The sequence below is a fragment of the Echiichthys vipera genome, assembly GCF_963691815.1.
Source record: "Echiichthys vipera genome assembly, chromosome: 10".
Lineage (NCBI taxonomy): Eukaryota > Metazoa > Chordata > Actinopteri > Perciformes > Trachinidae > Echiichthys > Echiichthys vipera.
In genome coordinates this window covers 24328801-24350678 of record NC_139835.1, presented here as the reverse complement: position 1 = coordinate 24350678, position 21878 = coordinate 24328801, and the positions used below count along the sequence as shown (strand labels likewise).

The window sequence follows — 21878 nt, the reverse complement described above, 5'->3', positions numbered from 1 at the left end:
CATAGTGCAGTTGGCACTTTCTACATTTAATCAAGTACACATAAAGACGATACCATCTGTGGTCATCTGGCTGTTCACATCAACAGTGACCAGCTCAGTGAGTGTGTGTGCAGTGTGATCCTACAGCACTGACCACTATTGGTAACTGTGTGTCCTAAAGCGCTGATCTATATATTATGGAACCATGTGTGCCTCTGTTGCATAACATGGAGATGAAAACAAATACCTCTTTCCCTTTTTTTGCTGCTTTTTGTCTAACTTTGTCTTCATTCCACTCTACAATCTCTTTCCATCTGTCTCAATCTCACACATGTAGGGACACATTATCTTATGAGCAGCTCAATTATGAGCTGGCAAAAAGGGATCAAGGAGACTTTTACAGTACAGACAATCCAACAATCAAGTTATGGCTCATAACTTCTGACTCTAATATAAGTTACTGCTCACAACACGACCTCACTTCCTCTAGTGAGGTCACATCTCCACATACAGTTCAACATATACTTTCATGATGTTGTGAGAACCTTTATGAGTTCATTGATTTATAGATTGCTGACTTTATAAACAAATTGAGTCGGTCACCAGGGGATGTCATTATCAGACGCACTTGTCCAAACAAAGATTCTGAGATGTAGCCTGTTATGGCCACTTGAGGGCATCTTGGTTATTTTAAAATAAAGAGTGTTTTTTGTTTTTTTCCTTTGTAAAGGGTTCCAATTTTTAGTTGAGTTGTGTGCTTCGGGAGCTGGAAGATACAAAATCTAAATATAGTTTTCAGTCTGGACGGAGCACTTGCATGACAGACTTACTAACTTTTCCAGAAGTCTGCTCCTTGGATCCCTTTGGATCTTTCCCAACTGTGTTGCTACACTGCAAATTGGAGTTGATGGGATTCACTTCATTTATTCATTCAGTCTTTTGATTTTTGTCAGTGTTTAAGCCATCACAAGAGACTTATAACCTTTTTTTTAAGGGGGGAAACATCTTAGAATAGAGCTACAGAATATAATGTATCATACTCTGTGCAGATCAATTTTCCTCTCCTTGATCAGCATTGTATTCCTGCAGCAGTGTCCTGCTGAGCTCTGTACTGCTCTCTAGTGGCTGAAAAGTAGTAAAGCAATATATAAATAGCAAAGCAATTTACTTATGACAGGAGGGTCGAAATCTCCCTAACATTGTCTGCATTTTTATTCTCATTTAAAGGTGGCACACAAAGTTGGTAAAACATCCAGTGGTGGAGTTTATGTGAAGTTGGCATGAAACATACTCTTATGCATGCCTGTAGCAGTGATCTGCTGCACCAAAACAAATGTAGAAAATGAGCTGCCAAATCCATTTCTTCTGTCTGACAGTTTGAAAGAACAAACTACAAAGCAGTATGTGTCATGTTAATAATAGTGTTTAGCTGAGAGTCACATTAACATGATAATTAATACGCTGAAGAATGATCAACCAGTGAGTTGCTGTTTTGTAAGTGTTATTGGTGCAGTAGACTACAGTCATCTGAATAGTGATTTTATGAACTTGTGGAGCCAAAATATTTTGAGTTCAAAATTCAATCACCTTTTTTATTTTTTTGCTGCGTTACTATTGCCTGTCATATTGTCACTAAATTCCATCATCAGGCATCATATATCATAACATTATGGCTAATATCTTATCATTCTCTGATACAGAATTGATAAGGTAAAAAGTGTAAAGTATAGCACATTAACAAGCGTGACACAATACAATACTAGAACATATTTACATGTTCAATGTTTAAAAAACACATTTTTCTCATACTGTCTGTCTGAATATACCTGTGTTCAGTCTCTGTCTGAAACGTTGTTTAAGCTCCTGTCTCTTTAAGCCACCTAACCGAAAAACTCAGTCTGCTCTGATTGACTTGGGCGAAAAATATGGTGCACCTTTGCAAAGTTAGTTCTCAAATTGTGGGTGGAGATACTCAGACAGGGGCAGTATGTTCTAATGAGCCTACATGGGATATAGGAAGGGGAGCCAAATCAGAATGTCCCATATTTTTTCATTAAGGTAGCCCACAAAAAAAAAAAAAATCTTATTTCACACTTTGTTGGTTGGTGGGTTCTCCAGCTACTATTTGCACAAGCACTTAAGGGTTAGCGTTTTTGATATGTTCCCTTTTAAAACCTACACTGACATAGTAATCGTTCAAAATGGCACACGTTGTCTTAAATCATCATTGTTTGTAATTTGGATGGAGATGGACTTAATCTTACTAGTTTACACATCAAGCCTAACAATAACACCACTGTGTTACACCTCTGATAAGACTGAGTGGATCCTGGGATACAGTATGTGAAGTAATTGATGAATTAAGAATTGTGTTAACATTTGATCTGTGTCATTGTTGATGGGTGCCTGAGTGTGTCATAATGTCTGCCGGTTAATGACTGCTGTCATACTGGAGTATTAACCCCATCACTTCAGATTAAACACTGCACTCCTTGTACCAATGTCAACTCCGTTAGCTCACAGTCAAACACTCGCCACACACATTATTTCTGCAGTGGCAGGGTATCATTCTCAGGGCCAAGAGGGTCACAGTGGCCAAAGTTATGGCACCAATCGTCATTAGCTGGGGCGGCACTTGCAGACATCATTAGTCTTTCATTGTCTCTTGAGGAAAACTTTATTGCTGTTTTCAATCAGAGGTGGCTGAGGTCCCATTCACAGAGTGTCTCGTTTGAGATCTATGGTGCATATCATATGAGCACACTTTAATAGACCTGGAAGGAAATGTTAAACAGGAGCAATATGAAACACACCTATTAGACATAATATTTCATGGAGGTGTAATTTTTTTATGGTTATGGTTTCATTAACATTTGTCATTTGTCATGTTGTCATAGAAGTTTATAATTCATATGCAAAGCATTGTTTTGTAGTCCACCTTTTTTGTAGTATGGTAATTCATCTAAAGCTCCATCAAGCAATATCTTTGTAATTTACTCTTTTATGTGAAAGGTCTATTGGTATTGCTAATTTTAACAAAAATAAAACTATAAACTATGCAGCTTCTTGCATCTTTAAGTTTATTTAACTGATGCAACTGATGTTGGTCTCTGTCTGGATCTAAACGTTGTGTTTGCACTTCTGTCTTATTGCAGTTGTTGTGGGTATTGCTGAATTCACAATTGGAGCTTGACCTGACATCACCCTCATTACCATTCTATTAAATTTTAAAATTATGCTCAGGCGCATACCCTGCACCAGAAAATGATCATTTACCCTGGCACACGCACACTATACAAACACAAACTACAACACAATCGACTGCAAACACTCATCGGTACAGTCTTGGGAGACAAAATATCCTCACAACAATAAAAAGATGAGAAAGAACCTGATCTTGAGGATGATTTTGAAAAATCTGAAACACATAACCAAAGACTTTATAGGATATGGACATAGTTGTCTCTGTGACATCACCCATAGCCATAATGCACCATTTTGAGCAGCTCCAGCCTTCACCTTCTTGGCTGTGACATCTATAACTCCAGGCTAATCCTGAAATGGGCAAAGAGGTGGCGCTGAGGCCGGCAAAATGAAGCCTAAAGCCTAAAGCAAGCATATACTAGCCACCTGTGATTGCCCCCACCTGATTGAAACAGGTGATTGTTTTAATAATTTACCTCTTGTACAGTTTTCATGAACAGGGAAATTGGCTTTAGAGACCAAAACCATTGTTTGTAACAGGCTGTAAACATGTTTATTTCTGCTGCACAGTTGGGCATTTTAACATGGGGCTCATCTGCCAGTGGCCATTTGAGGAACTGCAGTTTTTGGCACTTACTGGGCTGGAAATAACTGTTGAAGTGCAGATCTGAAAGGAATAGTTACACATTTCATAAACCATTCTCATTTGCTTTCTTAAATTCATAAAATTGAGTTTGATTATAAGAACAGGGGTACAAAGGTGTGCATGTGTACCTCAGTGTAGGAATTGATTCCCTGTATCTAGAATGGATCGCTTCCATCTATCTTATGTGGCCTGTAATAATGTGCGTGTTTGTGAAGTGTGTGTGGTAATTTCAGAGAAGTGTGTAGGTTTTCAGGTGTGGTAATGCTATTAAATGTAAAGGACGGGTTTCTAATGGACCTGTGAGCTTGTTTCGTCTCACATCAGGTTTCATCTGCAGTTTGAGAGGGAGACAGCACTCACCACACCAAGGTAGTTGACTTCTCTGTGTATGTATTTGTAGAGAGATTAAACAAAACAAATACATCCCCGTAACAAACATAGTGTCTTAAAATATGCATGCCTTTGAATTTAGCCTGTGTTGGATTATACGTTAGCAAGCTTGTGTTGCAGAAGAAACAAAACTGATATCTTTTACATCCAGAGTGGCATTCACTGACCTGATTTTGCCTGTATCACATCTATGAATTCACAAACGGAGCTTGGCCTGACCTGACCATCACCCTCATTACCATTCTATTAAATCTACCAGCACAGAAATACACCCAGGTCCTTCACCTGCATCAGAAATGTATTAATATTAATGTGTTAACCCTAATACACTCTATGCATTCCAAAGTGGGTACACACAATGTTTTTGCTTACATACACACCCGTGCACGCATTTGCCCACTGTGAAATAGACAATAAAGCACTTGCACACACACACACACACACACACACACACACACACACACACACACACACACACACACACACACACACACACACACACACACATATATACACACACACACACACACTCACACACACACACCCATACACACACACACACACACACACCCATACACACTTCCGGAAGCAGGCCTTTCCAGAGGGGGTTTGGACTAATTGATATTCTCCAAAACTGCCCAGGGCTTCTCCAAGGAACCTCACTCTGCAGTCCTGCTGACAAGGCACATTACATCACTGCTGCAGACCTAAAATAGGATCAGAGGATGGAGGGGTGTGTGTGTGTGTGTGTGTGTGTGTGTGTGTGTGTGTGTGTGTGTGTGTGTGTGTGTGTGTGTGTGTGTGTGTGTGTGTGTGTGTGTGTGTGTGTGTGTGTGTGTGTGTGTGTGTGTGTGTGTGTGTGTGTGTGTGTGTGTGTGTGTGTGTGTGTGTGTGTGTGTGTGTGTGTGTGTGTGTGTGTGTGTGTGTGTGTGTGTGTGTGTGTGTGTGTGTGTGTGTGTGTGTGTGTGTGTGTGTGTGTGTGTGTGTGTGTGTGTGTGTGACCAGCATATTGACTTCTCAGTGAATTGTGACTGTCTTATTCTGCCTCTGCATCCCTCTCTTTGTATTTGTCGATTTGCTCACATTAGTGTCCTGAAAATACCCTAATTTTGCTTCAACCCAAATTATGCACCATATAACTTGGTTGTTTGTGATTTGGGCTATTATTCGGTAGTTAACCAATCACTGCTGGTAAAGGGCCATGGGGCTGTGTTTATCACTGGCACTTGTACCCACTTGTGCTTCCCTCCACTTGCTGTAATCAGGTTTCCTTTAAATATGCAAAAGTCTGAGTAGATGGCAAAAAAGCCACAAATATATATATATATATATATATATATATGTATATATATTTTAACATTTGACCTTTCTTTACAAAGATATACTTGCCAAGACCACTTAATTAGGTTGCTCCATTGGCCTTATCATCATGGAAACTCACAATTGAATCAAGAAACCCAGAAGTTGACATCATGTCCTTCCCACAAGCCCATGCTCCTCAGATTTGGTCACTTGCAGGAGTACAGGCCATGCATAGCAGTTGATTTTCTTTGACTGTATGTGTAGTTCATAAAAACATAAGTGTTAACTTTTTTTAATTATTCTTTTTTTTTAATCTGGGCTAATTGTGAGTGGCGCTCTCCCAGTTTGAAGCCCCTGTGTTTCATTAATGTCCCTGTCGGAGGGCTCAATGTCTCAGGCCCACTCTAATCTCATCCCTGGAGGGCAGGGAGCAACACTCCGTCATGCTCACAACAGAGAGACATATTGCAATGTGGCTCTACATATTCTCTGGTGGCATATTTAGTACACCTAGTGGCGATTATGTGATGTGTACATTTAAATGTTTTTTTGACACACTGCTTGAGATGATGAACCATTGATTTAAAGGTCTGTGAGCAGAGACTTAACATATCAGGGTTGTTTTCTATCCTTTTCAAATATATTATTCATTGACAGCGCAGCAGTCTTGTTGGTAAGGATTGCCTTCAGTTGATCACCCCAGCAAGCTCATTCATTTGCCTGCATGTTATTGGACTGCTGCAGGAAATAGCCTGAGGAGACCCCGACTGACAAAGAAGGCTCCGAAACCCGGGAATTGAATGCTACGACTACACGTCACATCGCCTGTATCTCAAATCATTCAGGTATTAATTATTCACTAAGTAGGGAATTAAAAGTAGAGAACTTGCTTTTGGTTGGGGTGGAGACCCAATACCTTCTGTATTTCAAAACTAGAAACCATTTTTACCATCACATTTACACTAGTTTTTTTCTCAAAATCGTGGGATAGTTTGAATCCACTTTAAAAGTTTTTGGAAGCACTGTATAGACTGTATTCATCTGTATAAACAGATGCAGCTTATGAATGAGATTTGGGGAGAGGTAGTGGTCTGGTTTCCCTTTGTAGTCTAAGTAGTATCTACCAATCGCAAATGTGGTTGCATAAATGTGATGGCCACAGCTCGGAAGAGAAAGTCTTGGCCTGGAAATCTGCTGAAAGCCCAAAATATTAGCTGTTTCCCCCAGAGACCAAATTATCAGCAGACAGATAGGAGATGGGTTCTGAGATTGAGACAGTATAGACCCTGTATGAATAGGCACCAGCCTACTCTACATTTCCAGTTTCTCCATCCTCTGCTCAGCCTCTAGACCCCTCACATTTTGTGATTGGTTTCTTTTGCATATTCAAATGCAAGACACCATGTTTTTAATGGCTACACCATTCCATCAAATGTAAATATTCAGATGTATTGATTATCATTTAAGACACAGTTACCCCAACTCAAGCCTGACATATTTAGTATAGTGCTATGTTTTACATCTTCATTCAAAAGAAAGTTATGTTGGCTTTGAACAATGTTTGACTGCACAGTATGTGTTTGTAATATCAGGCCTATTTTGTAAACTGTTCTGAGTCTCCAGAGTAATTAATATGACTACAGGGTTGGTTGATTTTAATTTGTCTGTTAAAAATGTATTTATTCGATACAAAGAATACATTTATTTAAAGCACTTTCGTGACAGGCTGTTGTTTTTAAATGTGCTCTTTAAGTAAATGTTATTTAACGTGACTATAATGATTCTTAATGGATATACTAACACTATTAAAAGGACAAACCATTTTGAATACAGCCACTGTGTGTCAATCCCCATAAAATGTAGTACAGCTATTCTTGATCCCCAGGGTTTGATTTAAAAGTGACCTTCTGAACTTTCCGGCTCTCGCCCACCTCCAGGGCCTCACCATGCACACTAAATTTGTGACCATTTAACAAAAGCTTCCCATTATCATTCCCCCTTACGAGCCCTTGATGTGCACTCGTCTATCTTAGCTCTCTGATTAGCTCAAACTATTAGACTCCTCGAGACAAATGAGACACACATGTCATGCTCTGTAGAACACTCACAGTTCATAAACGGGCTCTCTAAGCTTTTATAGCTTCAGTAGCTGGACTCATAATATTAAATGATTAAAGAGCTAAAGCATGGGGAGGAAGAGAAAAACAAGGGGGAAAAGAAAATGACATAAATCGGGGCTAAGCAAAATCACTCATCTCAAATTGAATTAACTCTCTGCGTTTGATAGTACGACGTAATTTGGTTTCGGCAAGTTAAGCTCCTTTTTTTTTCTCCACTGGCCCCGAGAAGTGCTGAGTCCCACTTAGTATTTTTCTTATCACGATAGGTGATAAAAGAACATGGCCTTGAGGCAAAGTAATAGCAATAATCAAATGGGTTGTTTACCCCGGATCCATTCGGTGACATTTGCTTTGCCTCGGCAGCAGGACATCTAACTAACAGTAATGTAATTCCCTCGCAGAAGATTAGATTAAAATGTTCTGACCTGACGAAGCTGTGGCTTCACAAGTCTGCATTAGATTCTGCTTTCTTTAATCTTTGGGTCTCCATGGCTTCCATACGGGCCGACTGTTCATAGCATTATGGTGTCTGGTATTCTGTGTCAAGATTGTATTGATAACAGAAGTACAAGCTATCATACACAGTTTTCCGCGTGTCCTCTTTGCATCAGGGTTATTTCTGGCAAATTAGATCCTAAGGCAACATTTAGTCCTCTTTCATTTGTGGCTAGTCTCCGACAAAATGTCCAAATGTGTTAATCTAACTGCCTTTATCCGTGACCCAACTTAAAGAATGAATGTTTAAAGTGTCCGTGAACAAATGAATGTGAACAGCTTAGGGCAGACTGTCAGTTCACCCTAACCATGTTAGGTCTTAGGTGGGGCAGTATAAATGGGGCATTAGAAGTCACAGGAAAAGGTCTTGGCTTACAGGGCTTTGGAATGGGATTGCCATGGACTCTCATACGTTCACATGTAGGAGGAAAAAAAATGTAGGTATGTGCGCCTTTGTTTTGATACATTAATTAATATTTCACAGGGTTTTAATGTGCTTTTTGACACCCTGCATTGTATTCTGTTTGATATAAAAGCATTGTCGTTGTTTAAATTGATTATTTTTTACTCCAGTGTTTGCTGTGGGGAGTCTTCTGCATGTGAATGTCTGTGCTAAGTGTAGAAAGCTTCTCTGACCATCCATGCATTCAACCCCATGCTGTGTGACTGAAAAATGGAAAAAAACACAGTGCAAAGCCTCTCCTCTCCAGTATTATCCCAAAACTGGATCAAGTCCAGTGTTTTTTTATTTTTTTTTCCCTACCAGAGCACCACATTTGTAGAATTTATGGGGATACTTGTATGACTCTAAGAATATAAGATACTAATACTGCATACGGTTACAAAACAGGTTTCTGTTCATTCATTTTGTAGCACATACTTTCACATTGGGTCTCTTTTGCTATTTGCCTCCATCATCATTGTCAATTTTTCATTTCTTCCATAATCCATTTTTTCCCTTTTGAGCTGCGATTTTACATTGAATGCATGCAAGTACCCCGCCTCTGTATGATCATAACTGAAGAATATCAATGTGAGTGAAATAGAAGCTTTTTCCAATTCAGAAGCGGATCTGCTGCTATTCTGCAGGTTTTTGTGGGTGAGGGACTATTGTTGAGCTGACAGTGTCCGCTGCTGGTTGGAGCGTTAACTGCAGTGTCTCCTGCAGCACCGCAGCGCAAGAGCCATAAAGGACATAAACGTGTGTGTGCATCCACAGCCAGAGCTCGAGTGAGTGAAGTGGACTCGGGCAAGGAGGGAAAAGGCATCTGACCACCGGTTTACACACCCAAGCATGAATTTTAAATAAGCAGGTTCATAAATACCCCTTCATGTGAATTTGATATAATCCTAAAGATAGTATGTATGCATTTTTAATTATTTAGGCAGCATATATTTAGATGCTACACAGGGACAAAGCTATAATTCCACTATTCTCCTGTTTTTAAATGACATCTACTCTCTTACACATGTTTTGTTGTAATGGAAATGAATATGCAGCAGTGATCCCTCTTTATGCATCTGTGTAGCTATTTGTGTATCTGCCAGCTCAACCTATCTAATATCCTTATGTGCATACAGCTGGATACCAACAGGTGCATCTGGCATGCAGAGAATGAACACACACCAGGGCAATGCAATACAGCGCTCCAGTCCCCTATGAGCCCAAATGTTTAATTACAGCCACAAACAGCAGATGGCTCTCTTGAGTTTTAATTCTTGTGCCTGTGATTGAGACTTAGATGCTATTAACCACCTAACAAGAAAAGGATCAAATATGTTGGATTTCACTGGCTTTTATTGTGTGGAACAAACACTCCGATTCATCCTCTAAATAGAGAAATACAGTAGTGTGGAGGGGGGCATTTAACTGTATCTCCAGTTGCTTGTGCTTCACATCCTGTGGTTGTTCAAGTGAAGATTTTAATGTCCGACTGAAGGAAACACTCCCCTCCATCATTGTGCAGTGATGAAATTAGCGGCGCTGTCCGTGGTGCTTAAACATCTCAGAGCAAATGGAGCGCTAAAACAATACAAGGGCGCTTCTTTGACACATGTTCAGTGACTATATTTCACCCTCATGATCGGAACATAAAGTTATAGCAATATGGATTTTTTTGGGATACAGATTTGACTGGAAAAGGGAGGTGTAATACACATTTAAAAATATCAGTCTGCTAGTATGTGTACCAAGGTTCGTAACAGCTCCCCCATTTTAAAGTAAATGTTCATTAGAACCCAAACTGAAGCAGTCAAGAATAAAATCTCACCATCTAACGTCAGCATCAGGACCCTGCTGCACATTCCCATTCAAGCAGGGGCTTGGTGGTCGAGAGGGGAGGGAGTCGGGGGTGGGCACCCTCTTCACTCAGGCGTGTACTAACGAGTAGACTTGTTGATGGGAAAGGATTTGTTGAGACTGAAGCGAGTGACCACGGCTTCCTATCGGGCTTTTTCTTTGAGCGTGGGAAAATAGATTGCGGTGCATATCAGTGGCGTTACTTTCCTTATCCCCTTTACGCACTGAACGCCATGCGTGCGGCTGGGGAAATCCACTGGGTCTGATCGCCTTTGGGGGGGTTAAGTTTTTATAAATTTGTATGCAGATTGTCACACAATGCAGACGTCATCTCCACAGGATTTAGATCAGCTTTGGAGATGTTTTCCCTCCCTGGCTCCTATCGCGCACTGTAGCGAGGAGTGTAGAATACTAAAGAAAATCTGTTTTGAGAACGTTATCCGGCAGATCGGCGGGTAGTTGGAATAGAAGTTTTTCATTCATTTCGCCTGCTGCATCGATTTATAACTCTACTACGGTTGCGTATTTCTTTCCATCTCAAAATGTGTGACTGTTGATCAGTCGCCGCAGGGTCGCTGTCGCGGATTCCTTCTTGCAAACTTGGAGTTCGTTTCGCCCGGTGCTGCTGTGCCTTCACTCGAGCGGTGATCTTCACAGGAGGCGTCTGTATTTGCTGATTGCTGGTGGCGCACATGCACCGTTACCAAAACAGCGACTTCTGATAAAGCAAGCCCGTCTGTAAGGAGGAGGAGAAAAACGGACGGTGAAAGGAGGAAAGAGTGGGTGAATGCACCGTGAGGACGCTGCAGCCGGTATTGGACATTTAAGGTGGCGATGCTACCGAACATGTCACAGACAATGAAAAAATCAACACTCTGCAGGTATGAATAATCCTCTCATATCTCGGTCCGCGTGAGTCTGGCATAGCTCTTCATCAAGACTGATGCATGTATGGAATTACGCATGAACTGATCTCATTTTTTTCCATCATGTCCAATAATTTAAGTGATGGTGACAGCTCTTTTAACGTTACCATGTAGTATTTGGACTGAAAAAGAAAACCAGCTCCTTAAAAAAAAATTATATATTTGACATTTGACATCACGGAACGGACCACTTAGCCGCCACCATGGGACTGTGACCCGGGCTGCGAGCTCTGAGAGGCGGCTGTTTGTGTAGTCTGTGCTCCGCGTACAGACTGGACCTGAGCAGTTGTGACATTTTGAGCCATGGCTGCTGCTATCGCAAGTGGGCTGATCAGGCAGAAGAGACAGGCGCGGGAGCAGCATTTAGACCGGCCCTCGACCAACCGACGGAGGAAGAGCCCCAACAAGAACAAGGGGCTCTGCAATGGGAACCTGGTCGACATCTTCTCTAAAGTGCGCATCTTCGGCCTCAGGAAGCGGAGACTACGGAGACAAGGTCTGGGAACTTGTGTGCAAGTTATCTGGTTTGTTTGCGGAGAGCGTTGTGCATTCAGTGTGAACATGTGTAAACATTTAACCACTGGTTGATAGCTCTAATTGGGCCTTTAACTGTCATAATCACATTGCCTCCTTTGTGGTTAAATTTTACACCGTGATAATGAAATGAATGAAACACATTTAGTACTGATTACAGACACTTTCCAAATCGCACTCCCGTGCGTTAAAAGTTAAATTGAGTGAAAGAGAGAGCATTCTGTTTTGTATATTGAGCCAGTGGGTTGAAAATAACAAACCTGCCCCTGATTTACATGCAATCCCGGGAAGCTGACAGGCTCTTGATGAGTTGTACCAAATGGTTTCGACAGGTTTACCGAGCTGTCATCCCGTGATTCTGAAAAAAAGGCCCGATCATTATGAAGCAAATACACGCAGCGCCCAACTGCTTAGTACATAAGCGCATCACAAAAGCCATCAATGAAACTCATTTATATGCAAGCAAAAAGGTCAAAATCTCCCGGCGGAATGGCGGTGACGCCTCTCAAATTTAATCTTTCCTCGCATTATTTCACGAAGTCGTGGACCAATGGCCTCTTATTGCTCCAGCTGATATTCCTTCCACTTATGGAAATGTCATGAACGCTTTTGCTCTGAGGTGGCAACCTGGGATTGAAGAGCACTGTTAACAATTATTCCACTGTTGGATTAAGTGCCAACTGTGAGGATATTTTTCTTACAAAAATGAATTAGGGTAATTTATTAGAAATAAATGACTTAATTTATTTCCCCTTGTTAGGGAAAGGTGGAAGGTGGCTGTGTGTTCCTGTTGGCATCATCAGGTATCAAACCTGTTGCACCACACTTACTATAAGTCGTACAGATTAAGCACCATTTTGCACAATTTAATGACAAACTTGCATTTCAAACAGCATTTGTTTTTTTTTAATAAAGCACCTAGAAGCAGTGTTTAGTCTTTCATCTTGTTCACAAAGAGAGCCATTTTGATAGCTGAGACTCTCTCATCTCATCTCTGTGTTCATATTGGAATTAAACTGAATTCTATGAGTTATAATGTACCCTTCACTAGTCCTTAGTGATTACACAGATTGAAATGGCTTTGATATAATAAGATGTATAGTAGCACATCTGGACATGGGTCAGTTTGCAGGATGGCAGGTTCTAATCGGCTCTCCTCCAGACTGCTGTTTCTGCTTCTGCCCACCGTGTGCATGTGTTAGGATCTCTGTGTGCGGCTGTCCTAGTGTTTGTGTGTCTAATTGTCTCTCCTCCGATGTGTGTCACATTGGAATTGGCTTGTGGCGTATCTATTTTTTCATTTGCACATCAGTAGTGTCCACCAATCCCTACAGCACAGATGTGGACAGATGATGCTGTCATTCGGTCGGGGAGTTAATGTTTGGTCTCGGCAATAGAAGAAATATATTAAGCTCTGTACATTCTTTTTGGTGTGCTGTTCTATATACTTTAGCATTTCATGGATGCGAACGATCTGGATCCGGCCCAAATGACATAGTCATCGTGCTCTTGCAACCCAGAGATGACTTGTGCATCACACCTGAAGCGGCCATTTTAAAGAGCAACTTCCTGAGCCTCACAGTAGTGATGAGGATCCACAGTAACAGTGCCGGCACAAGTGTTGGTGAACTGTGTCATGAGGCTTCAAAAAACATGACCCTGCCGCCAGCCAGATGAGACACAGTCCCACTAAAATGAAGAGGAAAGCCATTTATAAAATGAATATTTATCCTCATCTGTGGAGCCTTAATCAGAAGACAGGGCAACCATTGTGTATCGTTTTGCTTTAATTTTGGGTTATTTGTGATTAGAGGCCTAATGGGAACGAACTCCATTAATTTTACCCTCACATGAGAATTAGCAAAATCTTTACAAAGTGATATCCGGCTTTAGTGTCAGGGGGATACTTTCAAAACTCTCTCAAACACTTTAGTTCTTCTACCCTTTTTTTTCCTCTTATTTACCGTATTATCAGAAGAGCACACAGCTTAGTAAGACTAATGGCTTGTTTGGTGTGCTGGATTTAATGTCGGCCCCCGGAAGGACTTTCGTTTTTTTGTGAGTTGAAGTCGAATGCACCGCCGATCATACAGTATGTGTTGTGATAACATGGGCAGACACACATTTCCCAGGTCAGAAAGACGTTGGGCTTCCCTCTGACAGCTGAACAGAGAAGCTCTCTAACCATCAAGACTATGATTATATATTGAGGTCACATTCAGATTTCCACTGAAACCTGTCAGATTGAGAGAGTGGAGGTGTCTGAAAATGTACTCTAATACCAGGATTCCCTTTGGCTTTGAGTATTGATCTTGCAAGACACTATATTAGCTATTGTTATGAGCTGTATTGATTGGCACTGACAGCACTGGAAAAGAAACCAAAGGGAATGCGCCAAAACTATCAAATATCAACATTTATCGTCCTCATCTTTTTAATGCTTTCATTGTGACGGGCTCTTCATTAAAACGGAGTAGCCATAGACCTAGATAAACAACTTAAGCTATTAAAAAATGCACAGATGTGGCTTCCTGCCCTCGGCCAGCACTTGAGGGAATATGTTGGAAACGCTTTGTGTTTGCTCTGTCATATCAGCTTTCATTTTTTAGTCATCCATGCATTTGGATAGCAGATGCGGAGCCAGTGATCACACAGATTTTTGAAGGGATTAGATCTGAGTTCTAAATCCTATTACACTCAAACCCCAGTAAGTGAGCTGTGGGCACATCCAGCTGGGGCTCACCCATAATCTCACTGCTCTGGCTCTAATTATCTCACTAGATTAGATCCATAGATCATTAGATCATGTTACATAGATCAGACCGTTAGATTAGCTTACATGCTGCAGATTTAATTTGAGATGAATGCCTTTCTGTGCTGTGGCTGTTTATTCAAAAGTATGTTGACAACACACAGCAGTGCATCATCAGTCAGCTTTCAGAGCCGTCGGTATCAGATGAGTTATTGTTGAGATGTCTGAGATGTTGTCAATATGAGAGGGATGGGATAGGCGTGGTAGCTTTCCTTTGCTTGATCTACTTTTCCATGACAACAGAAGACACATGAAGGGGTTTTTCCGTCACAGGCTGGAAAAGCCCTTCTCCTATTCCAGAAACATCCAAAGTGGGTCAGGCAGGGCAAGGCTGACAGCAGTCTACAATTGCTGCTGCAGCTGTGCCAATGCGTGTGTGTGTGTCCTTATAGTCTGTGCTCTGTTTGCTTTACACCGAGCCAAACTTGTGTCCTTGCACACACACACACGCACGCACGCACACACACACACACACACACACACACACACACACACACACACATGCACACACACACACTCACGCACACACACACACACGCACACACACACACACACACACACACACACACACACACACACACACACACACACACACACACACACACACACACACACACAGAGGAATGACACAACAGAAAACAAGACAGGATGGGAGCTGTAGCGAGGCCACTTTTAGAAAGAAAAAAAGAAATCACAACCTTTCTGTGACAGTTTATTTTTTATGCATAGAGGACTTCTGCTGCAGAACGACCTGATTTGAGATCTTACGGTTCTGTTGCTTGTTGTTTTCCAAGAAAACCCCCTGCTGCTGCCAAACCAAACTACACTCTTGTTTCCCTAGAAACAAGATAATGGCATCTAGAAACATACAGTGCTTTTGTTGTAAAAAACTAATACCAGTGGAACTGGTAAAGTCCAACTGCAGTAGAGGCTGGATACTCCATACTGTACATGATAAGCAGAACTGTTGTTTCACCATCGGGGTCTGATATAGAGGGAGAACAGTCAGGGCAGACGAGGAGAAAGAAACAGAGACAAAAGAGGCAATGAGTAACAGAAGAAAGGAGGAGAATGAGTCAAGGACCTTTTCGACTAAGGGAATTCCACAGAGACATTTTCAAAACAGTCTTTTTAAAGAGTGCATACAGCATATCAAGCTTGTCTGACTCGACTGAAAACGCTGTGTCACTCTAAAAACACTTTGCTTCATGTCATTTCTATCCTCCAGTTCTCATATTTCCTATAAGGCAATTTCCTCTCTCATTCTGATTTTATATGCGGCCTCACTTACTCAATGCACAATCAATTAGAGAGAATATCTGCGGTGTAAATGATGGAGCATATTCAATGAATCTCGACTTGCAAAAAATAAATCACCTCAGACATCGGATACATTTTATCAGTTGGCCGTGAGTAAGTTTGACCTTCAACATGAGTTGCATCAATGATTTGCCTGCTTTGTAAGAATCACAAAACTCATTATGTCACTCGAATGTAATCACTGGCATACATGAATGTCTGATGTGAAACTGTCAGTCATAAATAATGTGCTGAGAATTCAAGGACATAATTCAATTCAGGACATATTCAGCTCTCAACTATACATTATTAACACCTATTTCACACATTCTCCCATTGGGTCATGTCTTTTTAATGGCATTTAATGACAAATGATAAAATAGCTAAAATGTTACAGATTTCAGCTCACTATCGCTGCAGCTTAGAGATACTCAATACTGGAGGGGAAATCCGAGTGTTTGTGTGTGTGTGTGTGTTAGTGTGTGTGTGTGTGTGTGTGTGTGTGTGTGTGTGTTAGATATACTGGCTGGCTCACCCCAGGGAACAAAGCCAACATCGCATGATTTATAGCATGATGCTGGAGCCAAGTTCACTTCCACTCATAGACACACACACACACACACACACACACACACACACACACACACACACACACACACACACACACACACACACACACACACAAAGAGGGTGTATTCACACAGCCAGCAACCAGTTATGCAGTTTTAATTATTACAGATTGCTCCCCACGGAACTGTCTTCAAAATCAATCTCACCGAGACACGTAGTTTAAATGCTGCTGATCAAAGTCCTTAATCGATCATAGGTTAGCCAACTGTGTGTGTCTGCAATAGAGCATTTGCTGAAGGGAATTGCGTAGTCATTAAAAACCAATGTGAAATAGTGTGTGTAAGGCTTGTGTTTGTGTGTCATTTTATTGTAGGGAATATGCGTATGAGGTTATATTCTTTATTGTATCTGGTTGCATAAGCAGTATTAATCAATTAATTTAGCTCTTTCTGTTGTTATGATATCCCGCTGCCCTTTGCAGCAGCAGTAGTTGAAAGAGAGATACATAATTAATAGGGAGAGTTTGGAAGTGGTACAATATAGTAGTTAACTTATGTAATAGCTTTAACCACCTCTTTGATGAGCACGTATTAAGCGTCTGATATGCGAAGTATAGAAGTGCTGAAACATTTAGTAGATTAATCAGTCATCAAAGACATCCCAATATGCACCCACATGTACTGTTCCTTTACTTTTTACATTTCCTTTTATTTTTTGCCATTTACAAATCCAGAAAAAGCCAAATTGCAACATGACAGCGGTTGTTTATCAAGCAAACATTTGTCGGTTCTACCTTCTCGAATGTGAGATTTTCACAAATTGCTTTGTTTTGATAAAATTGTAAATTGAATATCTTTGGATTCTGGGCTTTCTCTTAAACACAATAACACATTATAAGGTGCCTCAGTGGGCTCAGGAATCTGGTAAAGGGTGTGATTGTCTTTTTCTTTTTACCATTGTCAGACATTTTTTGGAAGTGGAAGCCATAAAATAAATAGTAAATGAGTAAAGGTTAGTCATGATTAAAAAAAACTATTTGGTAAGTCAAAGTTATGAGATAGAAAGTTACAATTTTGACTTACTGAATCAAGATCCTTGTATAAAAGGTGGGACATTTGACGTACAATGTCAAAATTGAGACTTTTTCTTCTCAATTTTGCCATGGAGTGACTAACTTTCCAACTCTTTTCTTTCTTTAGTTGAAGGAAAGGCCAATCTTTCTAAATCAATACAACAAATCAATACATTTATTAGCTGCAGCCCTTGCATGCAACTGCAGGTGGTGGACAGAAGTCAGGACATTACAGAAAGGCTAGTTGCATCCTGTTCACAGATGGAAGAATGTATACTCGGGGTACATGAGGTACTCATTCACATTCTGCTTAAGTCCCCTTTTCATTGTTCTGGTGAGGAAACAAATCAGCGCTGTTGAATCCGGTTATAGCCGTATTGCTTGGACACACCCGCAGAGAGGCATTTTCTCCTCTTTTCAGGCAGCAGGGAAAGGTCTCAGAGCTACCTAATGCCATCACCCAGCAGAGCCATTTCAGAACAGTCTGCCTTGAGCTGTACACCGAAAGGGAAAAAAGCCTTTCTCTGCCCTCAGCAAGACCTCTTGGCTTGTCCTCTGTGGCTCTGCTCTCTCTTTCTTTCCTCTCGTCCTCACAAGGAGCTTGGTTTAGGCTCAGGTGAAGTTGATTGTTCACCTCCCCAGGGCTTTCTTAGAATGAAATCTGGTGTGATGGCTGTCTCTACAATAAGACTAATGTTGATGGCATATGACCCCATTGGCTGTCCATGTACACACCCAAACGCGCACACAACCACACATGCGACGTACACGCACGCACGCCCTGATGAAGCAATATTGGAGCACGGCTTGAGCACAAGTAATACTTTTCCAGAGACATCCCAATGTGCAGCCACACGCTGTTTCGTTAAAATATATCCTTTTGAGTTTTACATTCCTTTTCCTTTTTTGGTCTTATTACAATAACTAAATTACATGACTGGTTAAGCTGCAGTGGCGCTGGGCAATTTAACTGCAGCAGTGACATATTTACAATAGACATGTGGCTCATTCCCCTGTTGGGTCAGCTGGAAGGGACAGAGCACAGACACTTTCACATCCTACACACCAAGGACCCAGAGAGGGTGCTGTTGGGTTCATTATGGGAGTCAGGCGACCGCAGATTAATTCTGCTGCCTATAATTGGATGGCCTATCTCTGAGCAGGGCAGAGCTTATGTGCACAGAAAGTTGGCTGTGAGATTTGCCTGTGAACATACACAGGAGTCACCAAATCGTTTTGCACGGTGTTTCGTTGTGTGTTGCTGTTAGAAAAAAAACGTACAACAATATATTTGCTATATTAAAGCAAATTTTCTTGTTTGCTTTAGCCGTCCTTGTAACAAGTGTTTTCTCCTGTTCTTTCTCCCCCTTTCTCTCCTGCAGATCCCCAGCTCAAGGGTATAGTGACCAGGTTATATTGCAGGCAGGGATACTACTTGCAAATGAACCCCGATGGCTCTCTTGATGGGACCAAGGATGACAGCAGTAATTCCTGTGAGTACATTGACTGTGTCTGTTGGGCTTCTAGCTCAAACATCTGTTGTCAAGAAACATTTGAAGAATTGCCAACAGAGGACACTGTGAAAAACTATCAAGTTACTGGTACTTAAAATCTGTATAGGTTCCTTGAGCACAAAGTGCTTTGCTCTCTTCTTGCTCAAGATTTATCTCTCAGGCACAGGAGATGAATCAGTGACCAGCTACTCTGACCTTCAGGCCAATACCTTCCCTCATTTTTCTGCCTTTGGAGCAAAAATGTCCTCTTAAATGGCAGCGATATAATATCACACAGATTTACCCTCCTCTCTTAGAGGGAAAGTGGATCAGGGAACAGTAGGCTTAACAGAGAGAAAAGGGTATTATTAGCTTGTCCTGGCACTGCTCCTCTAGCGCTCCAGGCTAGGTGGTTAATTTGATTCCAGTGCTTGGTGCTAACGTTAGCCTGACACTCTACATTGTGTCACTTACTCCTGTCAGCATGAGGAGATGTGGCACATGTCACATCTGATTGGCCGAAGGGACTTATTGAAGCAGAGGGCAATACATGGTGTGCACATAAGATGCATCATATCATTAAAACTAACAAACATCACATTTGATTTTACATTTTTGAAAGTGGCCAAAACCAATGGACCAAACCAATATGTCTCCCACCAGCCTCCAAACCTGCCTGTTGCTTACACGGTAAGCAGGTCCCATTTTGTATCTTTAGGTCTCCCATACATACACTTAACGTAACATCCAGGCCAGTCCTGTTTTTTCTCAGAACAGTACAAACAATAGCCATTAACTAAAGTGCCAGGCCCAATGAGTCTGCTACAACAACAAAGGCCGATTAGATCTGCCACGCACCAGTGCTGGCCCCAATTACAGCTACTTCTTTAGGTAGGGCTGGGTGGCCACTTCTATGCTAGGCTGGTCACGTTCACCAGCCATGCTGCAATTCATCTTGAGAGATTACCTAAATGCAGCAGAATTGTATTATCTGTGCTTTGTGAAGCATTAATGATAGGCAGCTTGCATTTGGATGATGAATTACACCAGAATGTATTTATTTTTCAGTTAATGGTTAGATCTGTATGCTCATGATGTTTGGGGATATATTTATGTATGTGCGTGTTATCCTGTTCACGTGTGTGTGTTTTTCAGCTTTGTTCAACCTTATTCCTGTGGGCCTCAGAGTTGTCGCCATTCAGTCCGTGAAGACAGGGTTATACATCGCCATGAACGGGGAGGGCCATCTGTACACATCAGTAAGCAGGCTAATCTATTCTATTCATTTCCATTTTACTCTGTTCTGTTGTCAAATGTGACCATGGCTTGAAAAATTAACACAGTTATGTTTCAATGTAAGGACATACAAAAACCTGCATAACACAAAAGCACATGCATTAAGCTACATATGTGTCCTAATTTAAGGCATGTTTGTATCTATGCTATGTATATGCACATATATACACTTTTGAGATGGATAAACTGATCAATGTCTCACAGCAAGACAGACATTTATTTCCAGTAAGGGGCCCTGAACATATTTTAGATATTTTCCACTTTGGATAATTGCTTTTCACCGAAGGTTGGGGATCCCATTAAGCCGATATCCATGCATATACATATTTCTAATCATCAGTTTGAATGCCTCTACAATTTTCATTTTATATGAAAAAAAAAACCCATTTACATCATGTGATATGTGTTTTCTCATCCCACATGGGATTGTGCTATTAGGTGGTGTACCACAAAGTATTGATCTTTTGGTCTGTTAGTCTATAAGAATAAATTGGATACATGCTATTGGCAGGGAAAAGCTGTGACAAATATGAGCATAGCATATTAGCATATTGTAAACGATTCCTTAAAGTAAATTAAATCCAGTTAGGACATCTGAGAAGTCATTCTCTCACTGTCATTGACAAACTCTCTACAAAATAAACTAGGCTTCTGTGGCCTAGACAGCGAAGGTGGGTGATAAGACCTTGCCCAACACTGATAGGGCTGCAAGTATCAGTCCTCCACTCTGTCCTTTTCCAGTCATTCAAATCAATCTGTGGGAAGAACATTGGGAGTGATGCTCCTCTCCCAGACAAGACTTTCCATATGAATCACTGTCTCTTCTTCCCTCTGCTTTTCTCATGTTCCTAATCCTCAGAGCGCAGAGCAGGGAATCCCATATTATTCTTCATTCATTACCTTGGAGGTTTAGAAGGGCTACTTCTTTTACTGTACAATGCACCGGTATTCCAGTGGAATTCTCTAATACTTAATCACTGCTTGACTTAAGCCAGGAAATGAAATTCATTTGAGGAGGATTGACCTAGAATCCTATGGATTTTGATAAGGAATGGCACAGTAGGGATTATGAATTAATATATTCTATGGGTGCACTATACTGCATCACACACACGAAGGTGTTTAACCTACTGTACAAAACAATAAAAGCAAAGACAACATTTAGAGAAACTGCAAATAAGGCATGAGGATACATTTTAGAAAGGGTTTTATTAAAACTTTAGATAAAATCTGAAATAATATGGAATAATATTGTTTATACAATAAAGATGATATGTTTGTGTGTTTTTTTCTCAGAATTAGTGCCAATAATTGATTTAGAATCTGTATTATGATTAATGCCCAGTACATACACAAATGGTTACAATAGTTATAGAAATAAATCTGTCTAAAACAAAATTCCAGGGGGTGGCACACATTGCTGTATTTACAGTACGCATAT

At 40.9% G+C, this 21878-nt stretch overlaps 1 protein-coding gene across 2 annotated transcripts in view; it reads left to right on the top strand.

Moving 5' to 3' along the window:
- The window catches only part of fgf14 (fibroblast growth factor 14), a gene marked incomplete at both ends in the record, with an annotated part of 96931 nt that overhangs the window by 55503 nt on the left and 19550 nt on the right, over positions 1 to 21878 (top strand). Inside the window, 3 exons of one of the 2 annotated variants that reach the window (XM_083921157.1) lie at positions 11665 to 11857; positions 19031 to 19141; positions 20297 to 20400. In XM_083921157.1, the coding sequence (XP_083777283.1) occupies positions 11665 to 11857; positions 19031 to 19141; positions 20297 to 20400 (408 nt within the window). Of the gene's footprint in view, positions 1 to 11664; positions 11858 to 19030; positions 19142 to 20296; positions 20401 to 21878 lie in introns of those variants that run through there. The other variant, XM_083921156.1, reaches the window with a different exon arrangement.